Consider the following 27,733-nt stretch of genomic DNA (forward strand, 5'->3'; position numbering starts at 1 on the left):
TTTTTAATTTTGAGCTTTTTTTTAAAAGATTTTATTTTTAAGTAATCTCCACAGTCAATGTGGGGCTCAAACTCACAGCCCTGAGATAAAGTCACACACCTCACTGACTGAGCCAGTCAGGTGCCCTTTTAATTGTGAACTTTTAAGTGATGGAAGAACTTAAGGATTCAATGCTGCAGTATAACTGGATGTGGATTTTCAGTATATTTTGGTGGGGATTTTTAAAGTTTCTTGCAAATATAAATCAGGCTTGCTCCAATTCCACAAGAACACCACCACAGTCTTTAGGATGGAGAAAAATCACTGGCTTGCCATGTGCTCCTATTTTGGTCTCTTCACTTAGACTACGAATCTTCTTCTCTTTCAAATCCATCACAGCTGCATTTATATCATCCACCTTGAGAAAAGGAAATAAATAAGAACACGTTTGAGACTACAGAAATACCAAACTATAGGATCTTAAGACTTAGAAGAAACTTTGCAAGCTCCATGAGGTCTATTTCCTCTGCCTTCAGGAAGAATCATTCTTAAACCATCACAAAAATAAGCTTAATGCTTCCAGAGAAGAAAAAGAAGTTGTTAAAGTTTCATAGGTGAGCAACCACAATGCTTCATAATTTTCACCATTAGTAAACATTTCTCCTTATAATCTAAAAAATGTATGTTACACTTTATATTTTCTTTTAGCAGTATTATTGGTGATACTGCACATATTGTTTTTTCTTAAGAGCTCTGAGTTCCTAATTTATAGTAGAGAGATGAGGCTATATAAATGGGCAAGAGATTAGAACAAGATAACAGGTTAGAAGCTCATAGCAGTATATGACACAGGTTATAGGAGGTGCTAAAAAGATAAGGAGTGCTTCTCTGGATCCCCAAACTTCCCATCTGCCAAACCACCTAGTTATTACTTTTGAGATTAAAACTTCATATTTTCATGTAAATTACTATGAAATTGCCACCAAAATGTTTTTTCCCCATTCTATGAAACCTAACTAACTCTACCCCACTGGTCCCACTAAGCTGTCCCCTACAGCTCCAGTTTGCTGTTACTTTATTTCCAGGTGCAATCCCATGTGGCCTACATGGCAGCTTTCTCTCATTTGGAGCTCTAAGGAACAAAGAGTTTTGCCTTTCATCTAACCAAGTGTCACTGTGCTGTGTCCCACCATCAAAAGAATCTTCAAATCTTATAAAACAAATGGTGTAGGCAAGTGTCCCAATACATTCTTTTGCATGTGGCTATCCAGCTGTCCCAATGCCATCTGTTGAAAAGACTAGACTTTCCCCATTGGATGGTCTTGGTACCTTTGTTGAAAACTTACTGTAAATATGAGGATTTATGTCTGACTCTTAGCTCTATTCTATTGAGTTCTATGTCTACCCTTATGCTAGTACCATGCCATTTTGATTACTGTAGCATTGTATGAAGTTTTGAAATCAGGAAGTGTAAATCCTCCAACTTTGCTCTTCTCTCAAAATTGCCTTGGCTATTTGGGATCCCTTGCATTTCCATATGAATTTGAGGATTGGTTTGTCCATTTCTGCAAAGATGCCAGTTAGAATCTGATGGAGATTGCATTAACTCCATAGATCAATTTAGGGAATACTGCCATTTTTAACAATAGTCAGTCATATGACGCATGACACAGAATATCTTTCCATTTATTCAGGCCTTTTAAATCTTTCAACAATGATTTGTAGTCTTTGGAGTACAATTTTTGCAGTTTTCTTGTTCAATTTATTCCTAAGTATTTTACTGCTTTTGATGCTATTATAAAGGCAATTACTTTCTTAATTCAATTTTCAGATGTGTGGGTTTTAAAGAAAAACCCAGATACATAATCTTTGCATTTTAATTGTCTGATCCATTTACATTTAATTAATTCATATAGTTGAACGTCTATCATTTTATTTATCTCATTAATACTTCATTCTTCCTTTCTTGACTTCTGTTGGTTAAACACGTATTTTTGAGAAAAAAAAAAAAGAGTGAGTAAAAACAAGAAACAGATTTTTAACTATAGAGAACTGATGGTTACCAGAGGGGAGGTGGGTGGAGAGAGGGGTGAAATAGATGATGGGGATTAAGGGGTGCAATTTGTTGGGATGAGCACAGGGTGTTGTATGTAAGTGTTGAATCACTAAATTCTACACCTGAACCTAATATTACATTGTATGTTAACTGGAATTTAAATAAAAATTTGGGGAAAAAACCCATGTATTTTTGTACTATTCAATTTTATCTTAATTATGTTTTAGTTATCCCTTGTTTAATTTTCTTAACGATTGTTCTAGAGTTTACAATGTGCAATGTAAGCTCATTAGTTTACCACTTCATATATAAAAAGCTTATAACAGTATACTTCCCTTTGCCCAATTCCCCTCCTTTATATTATTATCATATGTTTTTCTTCTGTTATAAACCCTACATTTAAAAAATTTCAGGTCAATTGTCTCTTACATAATTTAAGGTAAGAAAAAAGTCATTTTAACCTACAAATTTACCATTTCTTGTGCTCCTCATTCCTTGTAAAGATCAGAATTTTCATTTGGTACTTTTCCCTTTATCCTCAAGGGATGAATACTGAATATATATCCTGAATATTTCTTTGGTTTTTCTTGTAGTGCAGGTCTACTGGACAGGAATCCTCTCATTTTTGTTCAATGTAAGATGTTTCCATTTCACTTTCATTTTTGAAGGATATTTTCATCAATTGCAAAATTCTAGAATGACGGGTTGTTTTGTTTTAAACTTTTTGTAAGAACAGTTTTAGGTTCACAGCAAAATTGACCGAAGGTACAAAAATTTCATTCATATAACCCCTGCCCCCACAGATGCATAGTTTCTATCATTATCAATATACCCCATTAAAGTGTGGTATTTATTACAACTGATGAACCTATACTGACAGCATTATCACCCAAAGTGCAGCTCACCTTAGGGTCATTTTGGTGTTGTACATTCTATGGGTTTGGACAAATGTGTGACATGTACCCATCATTACGGTATCATACAAGGTATTTTCACTATCCTAAAAATCCTCTGTGCTCCGCTTATTCATCCTTTCCCCCTCCCCCAACCCCTGGTAACCACTGATCTTTTTACTGTCTCCATAGTTTTGCCTTTTCCAGAATGTCATATAGTTAAATCACACAGTAGATACCCTTTTCAGATTGGCTTCTTTCACTAGTAATATGTATTTAAGATTCCTCCAAGTCTTTTCATGGCTTGATAGCTTATTTCTTTTCAGTGTTGAAAATAATCCAGTGTTTGGATGTACCAGTTTATTTACGCATTCATTTTCTGAAGGATCAGAGCAGCCTTTAATTTAGGACTGATTTTCCTCACGGATAAGGTAAAGTCCTTCTGAATACCTAACCCAATGTCCCATAAATCACAAGGACTTCCACTATGGTGGGTAAGAACACAAACTACTGCAGTTGGTGTAAGGATTGTCCCCTCTAATACTTTCAAAGGGTTCTACTCCCAATCTCAGGTAGCTTCCTCATATGAATGCACTGCTCAATATGGGTTGATGTCTTACCTCAGATTGGTAACGTCTTTGTAGACATTTCGTCAATTATTGCTTCTGTTCTCTTTTCTCTCTCCTCTTTTTCTGGGATTCCAACTATAAAGATAAAACCTTTGACCATGTTCTACATCTTTCTTATGATCTATTCTGTTTTTTTTTTCCCCTCCATATTTCTTCCTCTTGATTTTGGGCTCTAGAACTGTAAGAAGATAAATTTCTGCTGTTTTAAGCCACCAAGTTTGTGGTAATTTATTATGGCATCCCTAGGAAACAAATACAACCACTATATATTCATATTGAAATTGAACAATTAAATAAATGGATGGAAGATGGTGGAAGCCAAGTTTTTCACTGTTGGAATGGGCAGTTATGAACAAGCAAAGAAGGCTCCAGTGGTCCACATGGTAATGGGTTAGAGTTAGAGACACCAGTATGAACTCATGAGTTCATGAGTATGTTATATATATATCATGAAAGTTCTATTTGGTTATGTAAAGAAATATCTATTTATCCAACCATCTATCCATTCATCCACCCATACATCCAGTATATATACGTATATGTCCTTGCTCTGTTAGCTCAAAAGGCCAAGAAACAATGACACTCCAGTAGCAACAAGCATATCCAGAGCCCAGATCCTCATTTCTAATACCATTCTCCAGTAAAATGAACCAGGGCTCCTTGGAGAAATGTCTGGTTTTAGGCTAGGGCAGAGAATACAAATGGTAAGTCTGAGCATCTTACAGTGCCAGAAAGTAAGGAAGTGTTCCCACTTCCTCCCGGAAAACAAATAAACAAAAAGATGGGGTACATCAGAGACACAGAAGTCAATCTAAAGGGCCCTTTTGACACAGTTGGAACAATTTGAGCAACAAAATAAAGTGATATTGAATTATAGCCCGAAGTATAAATACCTATAAGTCCTCACTGATATAAATGTCTTAATGAATAAGTAAATTATTGAATAATGAATAATTAAATAAATGAATGGGGAAGAACAGACAAATCTTCCATTCAGGAAATTCCAAATAATTTATGAAATTATCAAAGAGATGGAGCATAACTCTCCATCCAGTGTTGGCCTCACTCAGTGACTTCCTTCCTAAGTTCATATTATGGAGAAGGGAAAAAAAGTATAACTTTACAGTGGAAAAACATGATGACATTTCCTAAGGTAGGGAATAAAAGTTAATATCAATAGTAATAAGTCATGTTGATAATATGCATCCTTGATGTGATGTGATGAGAATGACATTTTACCTCTGTGGTCTTCCTCCCAAAAATCAATAACCCTAGTCTATCTAATTATGAGAAAAATCTCAATTGAGGGACTTTCCACAAAATAACTGACGGGTAATCCTCAAAAATATCAAGGTCATCAAAAACAAGGAAACTCTGAAAAAGTGTCACAGGCAAGAGGAGCTTAAGGAGACATGATAACTAAATGTAATGTGGTATCCTAGATGGGATCCTAGAACAGAAAAAGGACACTGGGTAAAAACTAAGAAAATCTAAATACAGATTTTAGGTAATAATAATGTATCAATTTGGTTCATTGACAAATGTACTATACTAGTAAGAGGTTAATAATTTTTTTTTAAAGGGCCTAAAGAGATTAACAACTGTTTGTAATAAGTGGACCTCGTTTGAGTCCTGATTAGAACAAGTCAATCTAGAGACATTTGTGAATCGATCTAATAAATCTGCCTCATGGACTGTGTATATGATGTTGACAAATGATTTATTTTTAATTTTGATCAATATGATAATGTCATCACGGTTAATTTTTTAGAGACACAAACTACATAATGGTAAAATGACATGTTGTGAATGATTTTTAAATAGTTAAAAAAAAAATAAAGCAATATGCCAAGATCTTGAAAACTGTTGAATCTGCATGATGGGAATATGGGCGTTCATTACATTATCTTTTTTTTCTACTTCTTGTGTGTTTGAAAAAATTCGTAACAGAATCGTGACTTTTTTCTAAGTGCCCTTTTGGTCACTTCTACTCTAAATATGATCATGGACATTCTCATTATAGAATATTCTACCCAAGCACAAATATCTACAATTCTGATGTTGCATCTCCATTTTTAGTATACTGCCTCTTCAATATCCCTTAATTCAATAAATACTTATAAGATTTAATAAGTTAGATTTATATTTTGAAAAAATGCCTACAATAACATAGACACTTAACGGCACTTTGGGTTGACTCCTGTGTCTCTGATGCCTACATTAACATTGCACTAGCATCTATTTCTATTTCTGTTACTATTTCTATTACTAATTTTGATTTTAAAGATCTTGTATCACATTATCACATTCATCCTTCTGTTAGAGTGTTGCTATAAAATTTACAAGTTTTCAGAAGTACTCTTAATATTTTGCTTGGCAGTAATAAAAATAATGAAATAAAACTGTCTTTATTCTGAATTGAATTTTCTGAATTGAAAGTAGATGCATTATGTACTTTAAGATTATAAGAAATGCAAAGCAATTTGATTTGGGAAAATAAGTCTTTCTCCCTATGGAATAAAAATAACAAAGTCAATAATAATCCAACTATGAATTTTTGCTTTTACATTCCCTTGTACAATTACAGTTTGCATCTTATAGCTCTGTATGACCTTGAATGCCATCAAGTGAAAAGCTGGGCTATTTACCTCATCTTCTTATCAGCATTTTTTTTTTTTGGTAGTAGTAGTTGTGGGGGTTGTAGCTTGTGTCTGGAAATTTATTTTGATTTTCTCCTGTCATTGGTAAATTAAGAGTGCCAGTACTCCAAATAAAAGATGTCTGGACTGTCACAATCAGAATTCAGAATCTTCAGGTAAATCTCATGCTCTCTTTGGTTCTGAACTGCCTCATCTGAAAAATGTCAATGCAGTCTTAGTGTTTGAAGACAAGGAGTTGGACTAAGTAACATCTTTTTAAAAATCTTAAGGTATGTAATTCTCAGTGATCAAACTTTATGAACAGTAGTGGGCTAATTAAAAAAACTTTTTATTGAAGTATAATTAACATGCAACATATTAATTTCAGGTATACAACTATATTGATTCAATAATTCTACATTGAGTAATGCACAGAATAATGTGTTTTCAATGGTGCATATTTTGACTACTTCCAAAAATATAGGCTTTTTACCCTATATAAAATTACAATGATCCTAAATGATATCAATGATGAATGAAATTTAATCCTCAAATTGACATAAATCCATGAAAACTAAAATGGAAAGAAAGTCTGGAGGAGGAGTTAAGATGGCGGAGGGGTAGGGGACCCCTTTTTCAGCCGGTCCCCTGAGTCGAGCTGGATAGATAACAGACCAGCCTGAACATCCACGGAATCAGCCTGAGGCGCAGGAAGATACATCTGGATCTCTACAAATGACTATCTCCAGCGCTGAGTATTAAGGTACGAAGCGGGGAGCCATGAAGCCGTGCACAGATATCGGAAGATAAATGGAAGAGGTAGGGAACTTCCGCCTTCAGGCGCCGGGAAGCGGTAGCCACCTGCATGGCGGAGCGGGCGGACTCAAGGATCGGCATCCGCGAGAGAGCAGACTAAGACCGTGAGCCCGGGAATGCGTGAGACCAGTTTGAAAACCAGAGCTCCGGAGTGCACGCGAACCACACTGAGACGGAGCTCCAGAGCGCAGAGGGCCGCTGGCGGCTGGAGGTGTTAGAAACACAAAGGACAGAGACGTGCCGGCCCTGGAAGTGAGGGCTGGGACGCTGGCTGTGGGGCGCACATCCAGGGACGCTGCAGGGTTGAGCAGCACCAACAGAAACAGAGTTAAAGTGGCCAGAACATCAGTGGAGAATGGTCCGCAATCCCTCTGTTCTGAAGCAGAGGCTGGGATTCGGCCACTGCTGCTCTGACTCTCAGAAGAGGCACAGCAAACTGCAAGGGAAAGCCGCCAGAGAACAAAAGCCTGGAAAGACCGGCTCATAGTGTGCCCATCCCCATCCCCCCTCCCAGGGGACACGGAGACTCTACCCAAACAGGGTTGCCTGAGTATCGGCCCCTCCCCCAGAAGGCAGCCTGAAAAATCAAGAAGCCCACATCCCTAAGATCCCTATAAAACAAGTGCGCACTGCCTAGGTCCTGGTCAATAATTTGGGCTCTGGACAGCCCGACAACCTCTCCTCATCAGAATGATGAGAAGGAGAAACTCCCCCCCAGCAAACAAAAGACAATGAATCTGTGGCCTCTGCCACAGAACTAATGGATATGGATATAACCAAATTATCAGAAATGGAGTTCAGGCTAACAATGGTCAAGATGATGTGTAGACTTGAAAAAAGTATTAACGAAAATGTTAATGAGAATATAGAATCTCTAAGGTCCTGGTCAATAATTTGGGCTCTGGACAGCCCGACAACCTCTCCTCATCAGAATGATGAGAAGGAGAAACTCCCCCCCAGCAAACAAAAGACAATGAATCTGTGGCCTCTGCCACAGAACTAATGGATATGGATATAACCAAATTATCAGAAATGGAGTTCAGGCTAACAATGGTCAAGATGATGTGTAGACTTGAAAAAAGTATTAACGAAAATGTTAATGAGAATATAGAATCTCTAAGGGCGGAAATGAGAGCAAATCTGGCAGAAATTAAAAATTCTATAAGCCAAATGCAATCAANAAGCCAAATGCAATCAAAACTAGAGGCTCTGACGACCATGGTGAATGAGGCAGAAGAACGTACCGGCGAATTGGAGGATGGGTTAGTAGAAGAGAAAGCAAAAATAGAAACTTGGCTCAAAAAAATCCAATCTCAAGAATGTAGGTTACGGGAGATTACTGACTCAATGAAACGTTCCAATGTCAGAATCATCGGCATCCCTGAAGGGGTGGAGAAAAACAGAGGTCTAGAAGAGATATTTGAACAAATTGTAGCTGAAAACTTCCCTAATCTAGCAAGGGAAACAAGCATTCGTGTCCAAGAGGCAGAGGGGATCCCTCCCAAGCTCAACCACGACAAACCTATGCCACATCACGTCATAGTGCAATTCGCAAATATTAGATCCAAGGATACAGTATTGAAAGCGGCCAGGGCAAAGAAATTTCTCACGTACCAAGGCAAAGGTATCAGGATTACGTCAGACCTGTCTACAGAGACCTGGAATGAGAGAAAGGCTTGGGGGGGCATTTTTAAAGCTCTTTCAGAGAAAAACATGCAGCCAAGGATCCTTTATCCAGCAAAGCTGTCATTCAGAATTGATGGAGAAATAAAGACGTTCCAAAATCGCCAATCATTAACCAATTTCGTAACCACGAAACCAGCCCTACAGGAGATATTAAGGGGGGCTCTATAAAGGTAAAAAGGCCCCAAGAGTGATACAGAGCAGCAAGTCACAACCGATACAAAGACTTTAAAGAGAAATGGCATCATTAAAATCATATCTGTCAATAATCTCTATCAATCTAAATGGCTTAAACTCTCCCATAAAACGCCACAGGGTTGCAGATTGGATAAAAAGACATGACCCATCCATTTGCTGTCTACAAGAGACTCATTTTGAACCCAAAGATGCATTCAGACTTAGAGTAAGGGGATGGAGTACCATCTTCCACGCAAATGGACCTCAAAAGAAAGCTGGAGTAGCAATTCTCATATCAGATAGACTGGATTTTAAACTAGAGGCCATAGAGAGAGATACAGAAGGGCACTATATTATTCTTAAAGGAAGTATTCAACAAGTGGATATGACAATTATTAATATATATGCCCCCAACAGGGGAGCAGCAAGATACACAAGCCAACTCTTAACCAAAATAAAGAGACATATAGATAAGAACACAGTAATAGTAGGGGACCTCAACACCCCACTATCAGAAATAGACAGAACACCCTGGCAAAAACTAAGCAAAGAATCAAAGGCTTTGAATGCCATACTCGACGAGTTGGACCTCATAGATATATATAGAACACTACACCCCAGAACCAAAGAATACTCATTCTATTCAAATGCCCATGGAACATTCTCAAGAATAGATCATGCTCTGGGACACAAAACAGGTCTCAGCCAATACCAAAAGATTGAAATTATCCCCTGCATATTCTCAGACCACAACGCTCTGAAATTGGAACTCAACCACAAGGAAAAACCTGGAAGAAACTCAAACACTTGGAGGCTAAGAACCATCCTGCTCAAGAATGACTCGATAAACCAGGAAATCAAAAAACAAATTAAACAATTTATGGAGACCAACGAGAATGAATACACAACGGTCCAAAACCTATGGGATACTGCAAAGGCAGTCCTAAGGGGGAAATACATAGCCATCCAAGCCTCACTCAAAAGAATAGAAAAATCTAAAATGCAGTTTCTATATTCTCACCTCAAGAAACTGGAACAGCAACAGAGGGACAGGCCTAACCCACTGACAAGGAAGGAGTTGACCAAGATTAGAGCAGAAATCAATGAATTAGAGACCAGAACCACAGTAGAGCAGATCAACAGGACTAGAAGCTGGTTCTTTGAGAGAATCCATAAAATTGATAGACCACTGGCAAAACTTGTCCAAAAACAAAGAGAAAGGACTGAGATTATTAAAATTATGACTGAAAAGGGAGAGGTCACGACCAGCACCATTGAAATTGCAAGGATTATTAGAAACTTTTATCAACAGCTATATGCCAAAAAACTAAACAATCTGGAAGAGATGGAGGCCTTCCTGGAAACCTATAAACTACCAAGACTGAAACAGGAAGAAATAGATTTCTTAAATAGGCCAATTAACTATGAAGAAATTGAGTCAGTGATAAACAACCTTCCAAATAATAAAACTCCAGGCCCAGACGGTTTTCCTGGGGAATTCTACCAAACATTCAAAGAAGAAATAATACCTATTCTCCTAAAGCTATTTCAAAAAATAGAAACAGAAGGAAAGCTACCAAACTCATTCTATGAGGCTAATATTACCTTGATCCCCAAACCAGGCAAAGACCCCCTCAAAAAGGAGAATTACAGACCGATTTCTCTAATGAATATGGATGCCAAAATCCTCAACAAGATCCTTGCTAATAGAATCCAACAGTACATTAAAAGGATTATCCATCATGACCAAGTGGGATTCATACCTGGGATGCAAGCATGGTTCAACACTCGCAAATCAATCAATGTGATACATCATATCAACAAGAAAAGACTCAAGAACCATATGATCCTCTCAATTGATGCAGAAAAAGCATTTGACAAAATACAGCATCCTTTCCTGATTAAAACCCTTCAGAGTGTAGGAATAGAGGGTACATTTCTCAATCTCATAAAAGCCATCTATGAAAAGCCTACTGCAAGCATTATTCTCAATGGGGAAAAGCTGGAAGCCTTTCCCTTAAGATCAGGAACACGACAAGGATGCCCACTCTCGCCACTATTATTCAACATAGTACTAGAAGTCCTTGCAACAGCAATCAGAAGACAAAAAGGGATCAAAGGTATCCAAATCGGCAAAGAAGAAGTCAAACTGTCTCTCTTTGCAGATGACATGATACTCTATATGGAAAACCCAAAGGAATCCACTCCCAAACTATTAGAAGTTATAGAACAATTCAGTAAGGTGGCAGGATACAAAATCAATGCCCAGAAATCAGTTGCATTTCTATACACGAATAACGAGACTGAAGAAAGAGAAATTAGGGAATCCATCCCATTTACAATAACACCAAAAACCATGCGTTACCTTGGAATTAACTTAACCAGAGACGTAAAGGACCTATATGCTAGAAACTATAGATCACTTTTGAAAGATATTGAGGAAGACATAAAAAGATGGAAAAATATTCCATGCTCATGGATTGGAAGAATTAACATAGTTAAAATGTCCATACTACCCAGAGCAATCTACACTTTCAATGCTATCCCGATCAAAATACCGAGGACATTTTTCAAAGAACTGGAACAAATAGTCCTTAAATTTGTATGGAACCAGAAAAGGCCCCGAATCTCCAAGGAACTGTTGAAAAGGAAAAACAAAGCTGGGGGCATCACAATGCCGGATTTCGAGCTGTACTACAAAGCTGTGATCACAAAGACAGCATGGTACTGGCACAAAAACAGACACATCGACCAATGGAACAGAATAGAGAACCCAGAAATGGACCCTCGGCTCTTTGGGCAACTAATCTTTGATAAAGCAGGAAAAAACATCCGGTGGAAAAAAGACAGTCTCTTCAATAAATGGTGCTGGGAAAATTGGACAGCTACATGCAAAAGAATGAAACTTGACCACTCTCTCACACCATACACAAAAATAAACTCCAAATGGATGAAAGACCTCAATGTGAGACAGGAATCCATCAAAATTCTAGAGGAGAACATAGGCAACAACTTCTATGACATCGGCCAGAGCAACCTTTTTCACGACACATCTCCAAAGGCAAGAGAAATAAAAGATAAAATGAACTTATGGGACTTTATCAGGATAAAGAGCTTCTGCACAGCCAAGGAAACAGTCAAAAAAACTAAGAGACAGCCCACGGAATGGGAGAATATATTTGCAAAGGACACCACAGATAAAGGACTGGTATCCAAGATCTACAAAGAACTTCTCAAACTCAATACACGAGAAACAAATAAACAAATCATAAAATGGGCAGAAGATATGAACAGACACTTTTCCAATGAAGACATACAAATGGCTAACAGACACATGAAAAAATGTTCAAAATCATTAGCCATCAGGGAAATTCAAATCAAAACCACACTGAGATACCACCTTACGCCAGTTAGAATGGCAAAGATAGACAAGGCAAGAAACAACAATTGTTGGAGAGGATGTGGAGAAAGGGGATCCCTCCTACATTGTTGGTGGGAATGCAAGTTGGTACAGCCACTCTGGAAAACAGTGTGGAGGTCCCTTAAAAAGTTAAAAATTGAACTACCCTATGACCCAGCCATTGCACTACTGGGTGTTTACCCCAAAGATACAGACGTAGTAAAGAGAAGGGCCATATGCACCCCAATGTTCATAGCTGCATTGTCCACAATAGCCAAATCATGGAAGGAGCCGAGATGCCCTTCAACAGATGACTGGATTAAGAAGCTGTGGTCCATATATACAATGGAATATTACTCAGCTATCAGAAAGAACGAATTCTCAACATTTGCTGCAACATGGACGGCACTGGAGGAGATAATGCTAAGTGAAATAAGTCAAGCAGAGAAAGACAATTATCATATGATTTCTCTCATCTATGGAACATAAGAACTAGGATGATCGGTAGGGGAAGAAAGGGATAAAGAAAGGGGGGGTAATCAGAAGGCGGAATGAAGCATGAGAGACTATGGACTCTGAGAAACAAACTGAGGGCTTCAGAGGGGAGGTGGATGGGGGAATGGGATAGGCTGGTGATGGGTAGTAAGGAGGGCACGTATTGCATGGTGCACTGGGTGTTATACGCAACTAATGAATCATCGAACTTTACATCAAAAAATAAAATTAAATTAAATTAAAAAAATTTAAAAAGATCATATCAGAGTTCTTCAGTGCTTTTCTTCTGTTTACAATCAGTGGATTACAAGAAGAATAGACACTCATTTTGGGCTTTTCTGGGAAATATTTGTCATCATTTCTGTGCCACAATGTGATTTTTAGTTTAAGTGAATGAGGTCCATTAACACAGTCTAGACATCAAAAACAGGGGATCTGAATCTGCAGATATGATTTAACATTTTAAAAGAAGGAAGGGCGATGTGCCATAATGCTATAGAAGATTGTAAGCATTTTCAGAAGACACATTTCTGAATGTTGCCTATCCCCCAAACAGGAAAAGCCAAAGTCACTGGTTTTTTAAATATCACTGTGTATGTGATATTTATCATTTTCTACTTTATCAAGCACCCATCTCAAAACTCCTTATATTTACAAAGGCTAGATAGGTTATTTCCTCATGCATATGAGAATGCTGGTGGTTCCCACTTCTGGTTCTTTGAAAATAAAATCATTCTATAGCATTTAAAAGTTTCCCACATTTTCCTTTTGCTTAGAACACATTAGTATATTGATGGCCACACACTTTTTAAAACTTGTCCATGGATTCTTTGCTGCTCCTCCCATCACAAAGCAGGGTCTATATCCTCTTCCCTTGCAGTTGGTCTGCCTGAAAAGGTTGTGTAAGACCAACAGACTGCTGTGGGACTGAAGGGCTGGGGCAGAAATGGCCATGTGGTCCCGCCTGGCTCTCTTGAGACACTCACTCTGGGGGAAGCCAGCTGCCCAGTAAGAAGTCCAACTACCCTTAGGACTACTGTCAGCAGGTGAAGCTGAACAGGCTACATGCAGGTGCTCCTACTGGAAGGCCTGGTCAAGCACCCAGCTGCTGGGTGGAACCAACCACCACCGCCACCTTAGAACTGCCTGGCAGAGCTCTCCCCCAAATTCCCAGCCCACAAAATCCTAAGCAAAATCAAACAGTTGCTGTTTGCTACCCCACGGTTGTAGGATAATGCATATCAATGGCAACAGTAACTGTAATGACCAAGAAAGTATTTTCTGACCAATTCTATCACTTTTTGTACCTTCAGTAAAAGGCAATTTCAGACCCAAGTTGTATTAAACAGAACAAACCAAGTTATACTATGCTCAAATAATTTACCCTAAAGAGTCAACAGGATGGAGAATATGCCAAATATCTTCCATTCGCCCCTTTGGTTTCCCTCTTCGTTGTGTTCCACTCTGCTTCATCATGCTGTGTGTCAGGAAGTTTACCTGCAACATAAACTTCCTTTGGGTCCCAATTGGGTTCAGCTGACACGAAGACAGGAGCGTGGGGAGCGAGTGAAGTGGGGATATTTATTCCCCCGCCTCCGCCCGGCCCAGTTTCCCTGGCTTGCTCCCTCTAATGAAGCCCACCGCTCTTGTTTAGAGACCTGCTCAATACACTTCCCTCAGTAGTTCCTGGTAATGGTCCTTCACTTGCCCCTTCAGACTTAGAGGTTCTAATAGTTCCCATCCCATCCCAGAGCTAGCCTTAAGGATACTGCACCATGTACCATTGATTACCTAAACTTTGCCCATGTCTTGTAAGTAATTCCCTTACTAAACTCTCCTCGAATCACCCAGTTTAATATGCCATCCATTTCTTGCTGTTTCCCTAATCCTGTATCTGTGATTGTAAGAATCATGAAATATGTCTTTACATTAAAAAAGAAAGTTTACACTGATATCTCAGTGGCTTCATTCAACAAAAATGTATCCTGTTCAAGGATAGGCGAGGAATTCTGTTCTATCTGGTGAATATGGGAATCAAACCCCTGCATGTGATGACGACTTCATTTCACAGACTGAAGCAGCAGGCAACACTAACTCTCCCATGTTTCCATCCTACAGCATATCTTCATTTAGAAAAAGTGTCATACTCATCTGGCAATACCATTTTTTAAAAATTACCAGGTGCAGCGTAGATTGGTGGTTTCCCCTTTTCCGCCTTTTGAATATAGCAACAGCGCAAGTTTGAGCAGGGTACCTACCGCCTGACTACAGACTGCACTTGCAACCAAGAGTACCATGTGACTAAGCTCAGGCCAAAGGGACGTGAACAGGAGTGATATGTGTAATTTCTAGATCCTCTCTTTACAGGTATTTGCCCTGTATTCTCTCTCTGCCTTCCCTCCCCTCTGGGATGCCTCACTTCTAGACTGAGAAGAGAAAAATAAAATCCATCTATCTAATTAAGCCACTCTATTTTTTACAGAGAGCAGAGAACAATGACGGGGGTGTCATACTAACTTAGCAACTAACTTTTCACACCTCTTCCTATTACATACCTTCATTTTATACTGACATACATTTTCATTTCCCCCTTTTAATCTGTACTTTTGAATTCACTGTTACATTACTGAACTTCCACTGTTCTTTACTTAACTGAACTCTAACTCACATGGCAGCTTCCTTTGAAGGCCTGGGCTCTCTGATGTAGAACACAGACACTGTAGTGTGGGAGAGGGAAGAGTCAATTTAAAGGTTGATGATCCTGCTTCTCATCCTGGGGGGGTGTCTTAGACAAACCCTCAAGTCCACTGAAATAAAGACTGGCAGCCAAAATTAACCTCCTAAAAAAGGTTAAATATTAGGCTTGTTTAGCTCCTAACATGTTATGGCTCCCCTGCCTCAGATTCAAAACTTAGCCAATATAATGAAGGCAATCTGGCACCATGGCTAACAGTGCAGATCCTGGAATCAGAACAGATCTGTGTTGAACCTCAGCCTGCCCACTAATTTGACTATGGGCAAGTTAGCTGTCAAAGGTGAGTAGAACAGCTCATAGAGTAGCTGTGAAAATTAAGAAAATAGTACACACTGAGTCCTTTGTATACTGCCAGAGGATTCAATGTGAATTGTTAGTATAACTCTGTTCCTTTGCATATGCTATTCCCTCTGCCTGGAATACCTTTCCTCTCTCATTGATCTGAGGAATTCCTTCACATTCATTACAGCTCATGCCCTGTGATGCCTTCTCACCTCCTCCACTGGCCAGGAGCAATCTTTCCCTTATTGATGTTACTGAGAAGACATGTATATTAATTCTGCTTTATCATAGGATACTGTAATTGCCTTTCTAAATAGCTGCCCCTCCTCACTGTCCACATGGTCCATTTCTTCTTCAATGCTGAAGTCCACTACTCAGTGGAGTACACATTGTAGGTTCTCAAATATGTTTGCAAAATGAACTGAATAAATCTTTGAATTCACTCTAGAATCAACCCCCTTCTCTACTAGATTAGGAATGAGGCCTACCAATTAATTATGCCAGTCTTTCTATCAAAAGAATTGTCCTACCAAAATAATTTAAACTGAAGCATAGTTTCGCTGACATTACAAAAGGCAGTTATCTGAACATGAATATCTACAGATACAAGCTCTCTAATGAGTATGTTCTTGTCTAACATTTCAAGTTTTTCGTGGGAATTGTAAGCAGATGCAATTGAAAGGTCTTAAAAATCACAGTAATTGAAAATGTATTGCCTTTGTAATAAGGAACAAGTTATTTGAATTTTAAGGATAGAAAATAATCATAAGAATACTTAGCATGTATATGGAAATTCTTACTCTATATAAAGTCTTTTCACCTTCTTCTAATTGCCTTGTGATAGTGAAAACAGCTGTATTCCTATTACATGCAAGGTTATGTATAATCAATAAATACTAAATACAAATCTGTTTTGGCCAGCTTTGGTGGCCTTTGTTGTGGCTGTTAAATCCAGACTTCAATAAAATATATTATTATTATTAATTATTTAGCTTTCTAGAGGGAAAGACAGTATATCCATGGATCCATCTTTGAGTGAGACCAGTATTACCATTCCCTTTAAAGAACTTAATACCAGTTTCTGATAATAGTGACAATATGTAGTCTTAAAGAGTAAAAGATACTTTGTAAAAGAGAAATTTGAAACACCAAACATTGAAATAAAATACCTCAATGCAGATATGATGCATTCCTCCAGCCTTGTTTTTCTGCAGAAAACCTTCAATTGGACTATCATTTCCCAATGGATGAAGCAACTCCATCTTGGTGTTTCCCAGGTTGACAAAAACAACAGACACTCCGTGCTCAGGAATAGGGACCACCTCACTTACTTGGGCCCCCAGAACATTCTGATAAAATGCCTTGGCTTTTTCCAAGTCCGGCACTGCAATTGCTACATGATTGAGTCGACCCAGGTTCCACACAGGACCTGCCACTTGAAGCGAGGACTGTGATGTGGAAAAAGTTCTTGCTTTTGGAACTGGAGTCTGAAGTTTGGAAAAAAGCCCTGGAAAATGGAACAGCCATTGATATCCTTCTTTTTGAGAACTAATGCATTTATAAAATTATTAAAAAAAACCTAAATGCATAATACACGTAAAAATCATTCACATACCTATTCTGGTTTTAATTACTGAAATTAAATCAGGGAGATAAATGGAAAAACTATGTCAAAATTACTCTGCTCTGAAACAACTATCTGGAATCAAAAAGTTAATTCTGAGCTTTTTAGATTTAAAACAAAGATGGCATTTTTCATGATAATTTCTATTTACTGATAACACTTAAAGGATAACAGCACAGCATTAAGAATTACTTGCTATTCTCTGCATTTCACAAGAGGTAAGTTTGAATGTGACAGTGAAACAACACACATTTAATGATGAGAACAAGCAATTTTCTTCGCTACCTATAACCAATTTTTTGTCTTATAGTAATATGTATTAAAGTCATGACCGTTAACAGTGCTTTTTAATGTGTTTTTTTTTAATGATTACAAAGGAAAATATCTCATTGGGAGAAAAACAAGCAAAGATTAAGAGGGTCCTTAAACTTGTGAGAATTTCCTCTGAGACCAGATTTTTAAAAACTGTTTCTTTTTATAATTTTGAAGAATTAGAAGCAGAACTGCTCCTGAATGTGAAGAAATCTCTTTCATTTCGAAATGCAAGAGACCTATAGTGTCTCCCTGTGGATTACTGTATCCCCAGTCCCCAAAGACACTGGATTTTAAGAGCCAGATTCTCCCCCAGAATGAAAATTATATACATAGATGAGGTCTAAAAATAATCTTATAAAACTAAATCACTTAATAAAAAAGGTACAAAATAGCAAATAGAAGAACACATATTCTCAACAATTAGATTTAGCTCTTAATGGAAAATATAATAAACAGTACTTAGTATCACAGAGCTCTGGCTAGCAAATAATTAATTCCCCTTACTGAAATTATTGATAATGAGGAAATTAAAGTGACACTACTTAAGACCACAAACCTTGTGGGGAAAGGCAGTCTCACATGTGTAGTCTTCCAACCCCCACTCAACTGCATAAGGATGAAAACTTTCTTACCAACAGATAAAGAGCCCACACGCCCTGTGCAGGGCTTATCACAGGGCTTATCAGTGAATGCTCTTTTGTCTCAGCTTAAAGTGTGTGCGTCATAGCAGTCCTCTACGGAGAGGGGACAGCATAAGAGCAGTGTGCATAGGTAAAGTGACCTACACTGGCCACTGGGAAAGACTCACTGGCAATGGTGGGCCAACACCCACTATTAAAGATAATCTTGCTTGGTCTCCTTTCTATTTAAGTAAAGCACTGTTCCATCTACTGCTTGTGTTTTCTTTGAAGACTCTGACACCAGGACACAATGGGAGAAGTGTTTAGAGTCCTCCCCTGGGATTGATAACCAGTGTATGGTATTGCTTGACAAACACGATGCATCATAGTTCAGTAGAAGGCAAAATTCAGCCTAAGATAGTTTTCTGCTATGCTCGAGCCTGTATTACTGATTACGGAAATACCCAAATGTTGTCATTAACAATAGGTGGACACAGCTCAGTTCTATGGACTCACTGTATTTTATAATTCGAGTGTATTCCAAACTAGTATACACATACATAAATGTACAATTGAACGTAAATTTCATGAAAAGCATGCCTAATCCTCAATAGATGTGATGTGCTCTGATATTTTTCTACTCTGTTGTATTTTATTTCAGCTTAAAAAAAAATTCTGGTACTACCCACTAAATATCTATCTTCCCAAGTTTGTTGTAAAGATTAGATATTTGCTATAAAAAATATAATACGGTGCCAGACATACTTAACAGGTACACAATAAATTCAGCCATTCTCACTGTTACTGATTTACAATGATCATGTGCTAACCTAGCAGTATGCAGGGTAATCTGTGGAGACCAAGAAAATATCTTGAAAGCACGGCGGTAGTGAATTTTAAAAATGCTAACAACCAACAAAATCATTGGTCAAACTACTCTTCCCTTCTTTCCTTGCAACTCTTAATCTGTGCATTTTGCAAGGAAAGTTCAATACAAAATGTATTTGTATGAAAAAAAAAACATTGTAGGTAAGGCCAATGATCTTTAGAGTAAAATGCACATCAAAAGAAGTCGTTTGCTCTGTGAAATCTTAACGGTATGTCAAATATTGAGTCTAGGTATTTCTGAATTCTCCTTATCGGTGTTATCTCTACAAGAGATGGGGCAGCTGGTGGTTCTGTGGCAGGGATCCTATTACTAGCAATGGAACATATAGAAATATCATAGGAACAAATTACAAGATGTGCAAGTGAAGGTGAAGTTTTATATACTGTTCCAGTTTGTTGGGGGACATTTGAAAACCTCTGACACTGGAAAGGAAGCCCAAGCAACTCATGTTATTGGAAGCCTCCCTGTAGTCTACCTTTCTCCATAACCACCTTATCATTTGGAAATGGGAGAAGAGGAAAGAGTTATTAGAATGACTGGTTCTTTTTCAATGGAGCACAAAATCTTCATTATATGTTAAGAAAATAGAAAGATAATAACATCTTTATATAATGTAAAAGTCAAGGCTTTGTGGTTACAGGTTTATCTTACCTCTAGAAATGTAAACTAGCTTGAGAAAAGAAATATCACTTTATTGGTTTTATCTGGTCTCTAGGAATAGAACAAAAATAAACCCAGTGATACTGGTGAGAATTCAATAATTCAACTTTTTTAAAATGAAGGGTTAAGAGGAGCACCTGGCTGACTCAGCTGGTAGAGCGTGAGTCTCTTGACCTCGGGCTCATGAGGTTGAGCCCCACATTGGGTGTAGAGATTACTTAAATAAATAAACTTTAAAAAAATGAGGGGTTAAGAACATAAAAAGCTCCAAAAAGTACATAAGATACCAGTATTATTAGCCATTAGGGAAAGGCTAATCAAAAACACAACAGGATACCACTTCACACCCACAACTAAAAGTGTTGATGAGAATGTGGAAAAACTGGAATCCTTGTACATTGCTGGTAAGAATGTAAAATGATAGAGCTGCCATGAAACAGTCTGGAAAACTCAAAAAGTTATTACACAATTAGCATGTGACTCAGAAATTCCACTCCTAGGTACCTAAAATAATTGAAAACATGTACTCAAACAAAAACTTGTACACAAATTTTCATGACAGCACTATTCCCAATAGCTATGGAAAATGATTCATATTTTTACAGTGGAATATCATCCATACAGTGGATATGAAGCAATGATACAACATGGATGAACCTTGAAAACACTCTATGAAGTGACAACATTATATTAAGTGACAGCAGTCAGACATAAAAGGTCGTATGTTACGTGACTCCATTTATAGGATATATCCAAAATGGGTAAGTCATAGAGACAAGAAGCAGGATAGAGGTTGCCAAGGGCTGGAAGAAGGAGCAAAGGGGGACTGACTGATTAACTGGCAAGAGATCTCCCTTTGGGGTGATGAAAATGTCTCGGAATTTAAGATTATGATTGCACAACATGGTGAATGTAATAAATGCTGCTAAACTGTACATTTTAAAATGTGATGTTATGGAATTACCTTAAAACAATAACAACAACAACAACGGAGTGACTTTAGTTAAAAATCTAAAGTGAAATCCTGAAAGCAATATCAAGCAAACTGAGGCAGGAAACATGGAATAAAGGGGTACTGTGATATAGATCCTTATAGGTACTTAATAAAAAAGAGTTCTGAAAAGTTTGCTGTGAACATTTAAAAAATTATACTTTCTCCTTTGCCTTTGGCAACAAAAGATATTTTTAATTCAGGTTGCCCTCTGACTGGTAGGAATTCACAATTCTAGTTTAGGTTTCTCTGCCTCCTATCTCAGAAAGGTACAAGTGCATTACTTTGAACTCCATAATGTGTAATTTGTGACTATTCCACATAGTTTCACAATAAACTACATTATATAAATACGTGAATAAATGTATCAAATATTTAAAAACAGGAATGTTGGAGTGCCTGGGTGACTCCGTCAGTTAAGCGGCTGATACGATTTTGGCTCAGGTCACAATCTCAGAGTGGTGAGATCAAGCCCCATGTTGGGCTCTGCACCCAGTGCCTGAGTCTGCTTGGGATTTTCTCCCTCCCTCTCCTTCTGCCCCTCCCCTCTGCTTGGGTGTGCATGATCTCTCAGGCGCTCTCTCTCAAAGAAATAAATCTTAAAAAAATAAAAACAGGAGTGTTAAAACCCAACAGGATTGCAAAGATGAGTATCTACAGATTTAAGAACAAACAACTTCCACAAATCAGGAATCTGATATATAAGAAATAGATATGTTACCAAAGCTGATATGTTACCAAAGCTGATCTTTGATTCCCATCTTCCCCTCAATATTGGCTCTTACTAAATACTTTCAGTGCCTTGGCTTAAAAATAACATTGCATTTCCTTCCACCCAGATTGCATTTATGTTGGACCAGTCTTTCCAAACACTGGCTCCAAATAAGTAAAGGCTTAGCTGCAAGGGTCTATACTCAAATGCATTAAGGGTACTTACTGCTTAAAATAAATTTTATGTTAAATTTGTACATAAAGTGTCACAAAATTGCGAATAGTCACTTGTAATAAGGTCTTTTCTCCTCTCCTACCGATTTTTAAAAATTTTTTTTTCTTTTTTTTTAAAGATTTTATTTATTTGACAGAGAGAGAAAGAACACAAGCAGGGGCAGCAGCACACAGAGGGAGAAGGAGGCTCCCCGCTGAGCAGGGAGCCTGATGTGGGACTTGATCCCAGGACCCCTGGATCATGACCTGAGCTGAAGGCAGACACTTAACCATCTGAGCCACCCAGGGAAGAAGGAAGAGGGGGTAAACAGAAGGGGGAATGAACCATGATAGACTATGGACTCTGGGAAACAAAAAGAGGGGTTCAGAGGGGAGGGGAGTGGGGGATTGGGATAGGCCGGTGATGGGTATTAATACATGGTGCACTGGGTGTTATACACAAGTAATGAATCATGGAACTTTACATCGAAAACTAGGGATGTACTGTATGGTGACTAACATAACATAATAAAATATGGGGCGCCTGGGTGGCACAGCGGTTAAGCGTCTGACTTCGGCTCAGGGCGTGATCCCGGGATTATGGGATTGAGCCCCACATCAGGCTCTTCTGCTATGAGCCTGCTTCTTCCTCTCCCACTCCCCCTGCTTGTGTTCCCTCTCTCGCTGGCTGTCTCTATCTCCGTTGAATGAATAAATAAAACCTTTTAAAAAATATTATAAAAACATAAATAAGGTCTTCCTAACTTCTTATTGATATAATTTCCATACTATAAGGTTCCCTCATTTGAAGTGTACAATTCAATGTTTTCTTATATATTTGCAAAGCTGTACAAACTTTACATAATCTAATTTTAGAACATGAAATAAGTTTTTAAGTCTGAACTTTTGTATATCTTGTCTGAGGAGACATAACATACTTAGCCATTCACGAGAAGTGCCTGCAAGTTGTTTAGTAAGAAGCCCATTTGTTTTCAGCATTCAACCAGTGGATTGACAGCACCAAATACATATTTTCAACCTGTTTAAAACTCTGGCAGGGGGCAGCTGGGTGGCTCAGTTGGTTAAGTGTTTGCCTTCAGCTCAGGCCATGATTCCAGGGTTCTGGGATCAAGCCCCTGCTTGACGGGGAGCCTTCTTCTCCCTCTCCCCCTGCCTGCCACTCTGTCTACTTGTGCTCTCTCACCCCCTCTCTCTGTCAAATAAGTAAATAAATAAATAAAACTTTGGTAGGAATAATTTTTTACTCATCACCGTCAGTAAACAGACTTTGTTTTTGCTACCCCACTTATATATGACTCCATAATAAAAGTAAATCTCTCCTCACAGTCCTATAATTTGGCCACTGTTGTCTCCTAACAGGATCATCTTCTATTTTCAAAACCACCTTTTTTCATGAAGTCAATCCTTTGCAAGCCAAATTGGAATCTATTGTGTGTGCTTAACAGGATTCATTTTTCTGAGCTTCTCCTGTTCTTCTGCGAAGTACTATGTTCCTTAAAGGCGGGGTCGTAACAAGATTACCACATTATCCAGCAAACCCACTTCTGGGTATATATCCAAAAGAACTGAAAATAGGATTTCAAAGAGATATTTATATATCCATGCTCATAGATGTATTATTTACAATAGCCAAAATCTGGAAATAACCTAAGTGTCCATCGACAGATGAAAAGATAAAATGTGGTGTACACATATAATGGACTATTATTCAGCCTTAAAAAGGAATGAAGTTCTGACACATGGTACATCATGGATGAACTTTATTTTTTATTTTTATTTTTTAAAGAATTTATTTATTTATTTGACAGAGAGAGAGAGAGCCAGCGAGAGAGGGAACACAAGCAAGGGGAGTGGGAGAGGAAGAAGCAGGCTCCTAGCAGAGGAACCTGATGTGGGGCTCGATTCCAGAATGCTGGGATTACACCCCGAGCCGAAGGCAGATGCTTAACGAATGCACCACCCAGGCGCCCCATGGATGAACTTTAAAAATATGCTAAGAGAAACAGCCACTCACCAAGGACAAATATTGTATAATTCCACATATGTACAGCACCTGGAGTAGTCAAATTCATAGAAAGTGGAATAGCGGTTACCAGGGACTGGGGGTAGAGGATAATGGGGGTTATTGTTAAATGGGTATAGAGGTTCAGGTTGGGATGATGAAAAGTTATGGAGATAGATGGTGGTGATGGCTGTACAATATGAATATACAGTTGACTCTTGAACAAAATGGGGGGTTAAGAGTGCCAACCCTCAACACAGTCAAAAATCCACATATAACTTTTGACTACTGCAGATTGTAACTGTTGACCAGAAGTCTTACTGATAACATTGACATTCGATTAACACATATTTTGCACATTAAATGTAATATATATGCTATATTCTTGCAATAAAGTAAGCTAGAGAAAAGAAAATGCTAAGAAAATCATAAGAGAAAACATACCTACACTACTTTACTGCAAAATTGTGAGTATAATTGGATCCACGCAGTTCAAACCTGTGTTGTTCAAGGGTCAACTGTATTTAATGAAACTGAACTGTACACCTAAGGATGGCTAAAATGGCAAATTTTATGTTATGAATATTTAACCACAATAAAAGAAAAAGTGGGGTTATTTAAAGTTCAAGCATCTTAAATAGGAGGATAAATCAGAGCTGGCTTTTGAATACACTATTTTCATTTTACTTTTCCCTTGTGACAAGATGTCTATGCAATTTACAAAAAGAAATATCTTTATTAATATTCAATTCTTGCAGCAATAAATGTATGACGTTTTGGAAGTTACATTCCCTTCCTCTTAGTTTTCGCCGTCAACTACTGAATAAATGTATTTCTAAAGATACATATATAAAAATGTCTCTTCTCTAATATTCAAGTTATTATTGATATATTCACTTTCAGGTTTTATGTGTAAGTATCATATGAGAAGCAGCATGCCATATGGTTAAGAATGTGGGCTCCAGTGCTAAACTACCTTGGTTCAAATCTTGACCCTACCATTAGTTCTGTAACTTGGGCTAGTTACGTACCCTCTGTGTCTTTCTTTTCTCGTATAGTAAGATAATACTTACCTCACAGAATTGCCATGAGACTAAAATGACTAATACATATAAAGGGTTTAGAAAAGCACCTGGCACATAACAAATTCCAAGAACGATCATTATTAGCACTTACAGAAAGGTTACATCAATACTTTGCTTATAAATGTGAGCATCTCTGACTTCTAACATATTTTACGCTTTTAAAGGAAAAAACTGGCTGTGCACTTACCCTATATACGATACTAGACTTACATGAAAAATCTTTCTCAAACACTAAAGATTACTTGTATTACTTGTATTAATGTTTTGGCACACATAGTATTTCAGTATTCCCTGTATCATTTCATTAACTCACAATTTACTGCTTTCTATGACAAGGAGACTACTCTCCTTTTACTCTGGAAAACTTACGATATGGGCTATGATTTTAGAAGATTTTTGGTAGTATTTCAGTATTTAGTGACTACTGACACCCCACTGGAAGGTATTACAGGCATAGTCCTCTTTTTGCTTTTTGATACAAGAACAGTGATTTACAATTTTTTCAAGTTAAAATTAGTTGCTTATAGTAACCCTCTAACTCACCCACACTGTTCATGACTATTGCTTTAACTTGAGAACTCCTTTTAATATCATATAGAAGTGGAAACTATGTAACAATTCTGCCTTTCAAGAACTGTATAAGCTGGTTATTATCCCCCATGCAGATACGCCCTAGTCTCTAGGCGTTCTCCATACTTCTGGGATTCACCAATAGTAGAGAACTGAATCCTATGGCATACCATGATGTACCATCTTGTTGATTTGATTTCATCTTACCAGTAGAGACCCATGGCTTTATTTCATTGCTAGAGTTATGCAACAATACTACCACGTAAGCTTGCCTAAGTCTGTAATCTTGCCTAAGCGAACGGTGAAATCATGAATTCTGAAGTGGGAGTACATCATGTGCTACCTAGCTCTGCCTATTAGTTCTCATGGCCATAAAATAGATACGACAGTAATAGTTCAGTAAGCACTTCAATCTTCACCATAACTCTGCATCAGACAATATCATTTTTCCCATTTGCAAACAAGGAAAATAGGCCTGATTAAGTAATTTCTTCAAGGTCAAATAAACTGGGCCTCAAGCCCAGGTCTGTTTGACATCAAAGTTGATGTTATTAAAACATGATGTTGAATTTTCTCTTTTCCTCTGAAATTTTTACCATTCTTTTCTTAACTTTTATCATCTTTAGTGTATATTTTATGAACAATATCTACATTCCAACAGATGGCTTTCTAAGATTTAATAAGAGATGACTCTTTGTCTTATTTTTCTTATCTTTGTATTTTTGCAAAGGGTTACTTGCAATTGCGTGTGAACTAAGATGCTGCTTGTACTTGACCAAGGAGAGGAAGGAGGAACCAGGAGGGTGTGTTATTATAAAAACTTGATAATCACCTATTGATTAGATTCATTTCAACAAGCTGTGCTCAGCCCCCTATAAAATTTTTTCATGTATACATATCACCTCTTTAAACTGATAAAGTGCCGAGACAACTAAAACTATTATGGTGTACTTCTTTGTATGTGGCTCGTACTTAGCCCTGGGGACTTGCAATGATAAATGTATAAGAAATGTTGTGACTGGTAAGGAAGACTATAGTGATCAATAAAGAAGTTTGAGATGGGACTTCAAAGGATGGCTAGAATTGTAATTTGGAATAGGCGGAATAGAGAGAGGACCATCTAGCAGAGATCTAACATTATTAAAGGTTCATCCCCTTGAACACTTTCTGAAGGTGCTAAGCTGAAGGCTTTATGGCAAATGTTCAGAAGTAACTCTTGAGACATTACTTGGCACTCTTCCTAACAGAATTTCAGATTAACTAGAATAGTGGCCTTCTGATGAAGAAGAAAGAAGACAAAGAAAGAGGAGAAAGTGGGTGGCTTGAGAGTCAGAAAACGAGTTTCGGCCATTACTGAGTCTATCCCGCTTTTTTTTTTTTTCTTTAATGGAGGTATAGGGGACTCCAGGAACCTTCCAAATCCGTCTGCCATTCTCTTTGCTGTTTATATACGGGGCAGGGCGGAAAAACACTCCTTAGGTATTCTTTACACAACTGACCTCCAAGTGTTTCCAGAGGGATACTGGAAGTACTTGGGAGTTCAGCTTACGTGTTTTAAAGGACTTGCCCTTCTTTCTGGTTTCTCCCCAGGCTGTGGTGCACTGGAAACTAACACTCACTGTCCCTCTGCCATTTACTTCATCTCCTTCTGTCCCAGCCTTGCTGTCTGTCCCCTCGGGCAGGTCCCTCGCCTCTGTGGGGCCGTCTATAAAGAGGGGCAATGTCAACTGCACCTCCTAAGGTGGCTGTGAGAATCGGATACTACAAGGAAGCCCCACACTAACCTGAGGCGTTCCCGTAAGATACCTCCTGCCTAAAGGTGCTGACTGGGAAACAGAGTGCAGTGGACTTAAGTGCTCGGACCCCCGCCGCCTCCTCCAGCCCCGCGCCGCCTCCTCCAGCCCCCGCCTCGCGTCCCGCGCGCCCCGCCCCCCGGAGAGCCCCGACCGCGCGGGGTATTCACCTACTGCGCTCTCGGTCGCCGCCGCCGCCGCCGCCGCCGCCGCTGCCAAAGCCGCCGCCTTCAGCATGCGCGCCATCTTGGGAAGTGACCCACTGAACCCCGAAGCGCTTCACTCGGGGAAAGGAGCTCGGTCGAGGGGCGGGTCAACGCGGCCGGGGGCGGAGCCTACGAGGCTAGGGGGCGTGGCGAGCGTTGCTGCGTTCCTGTGGTGCTGCTCGTTCTTATTTTACGTATTGAAACCACCCAGTGCATCCTAGCAGAAATT

At 38.6% G+C, this 27,733-nt stretch overlaps 1 protein-coding gene across 1 annotated transcript; it reads right to left on the reverse strand.

The window, feature by feature from the left end:
- On the reverse strand, positions 1-27,676 carry MCEE (methylmalonyl-CoA epimerase). The gene is made up of 3 exons (XM_034667972.1): positions 27,469-27,676; positions 16,974-17,311; positions 1-397 (listed from the first exon to the last, which is right to left on the reverse strand). Exons 1-3 carry the CDS (start codon positions 27,542-27,544, stop codon positions 245-247), a joined length of 567 nt encoding a protein of 188 aa, XP_034523863.1. The 5' UTR covers positions 27,545-27,676; the 3' UTR covers positions 1-244.
- Positions 27,677-27,733: the final 57 nt, after the last annotated feature.

Source organism: Ailuropoda melanoleuca, chromosome 9 (genome assembly GCF_002007445.2).
Source record: "Ailuropoda melanoleuca isolate Jingjing chromosome 9, ASM200744v2, whole genome shotgun sequence".
Lineage (NCBI taxonomy): Eukaryota > Metazoa > Chordata > Mammalia > Carnivora > Ursidae > Ailuropoda > Ailuropoda melanoleuca.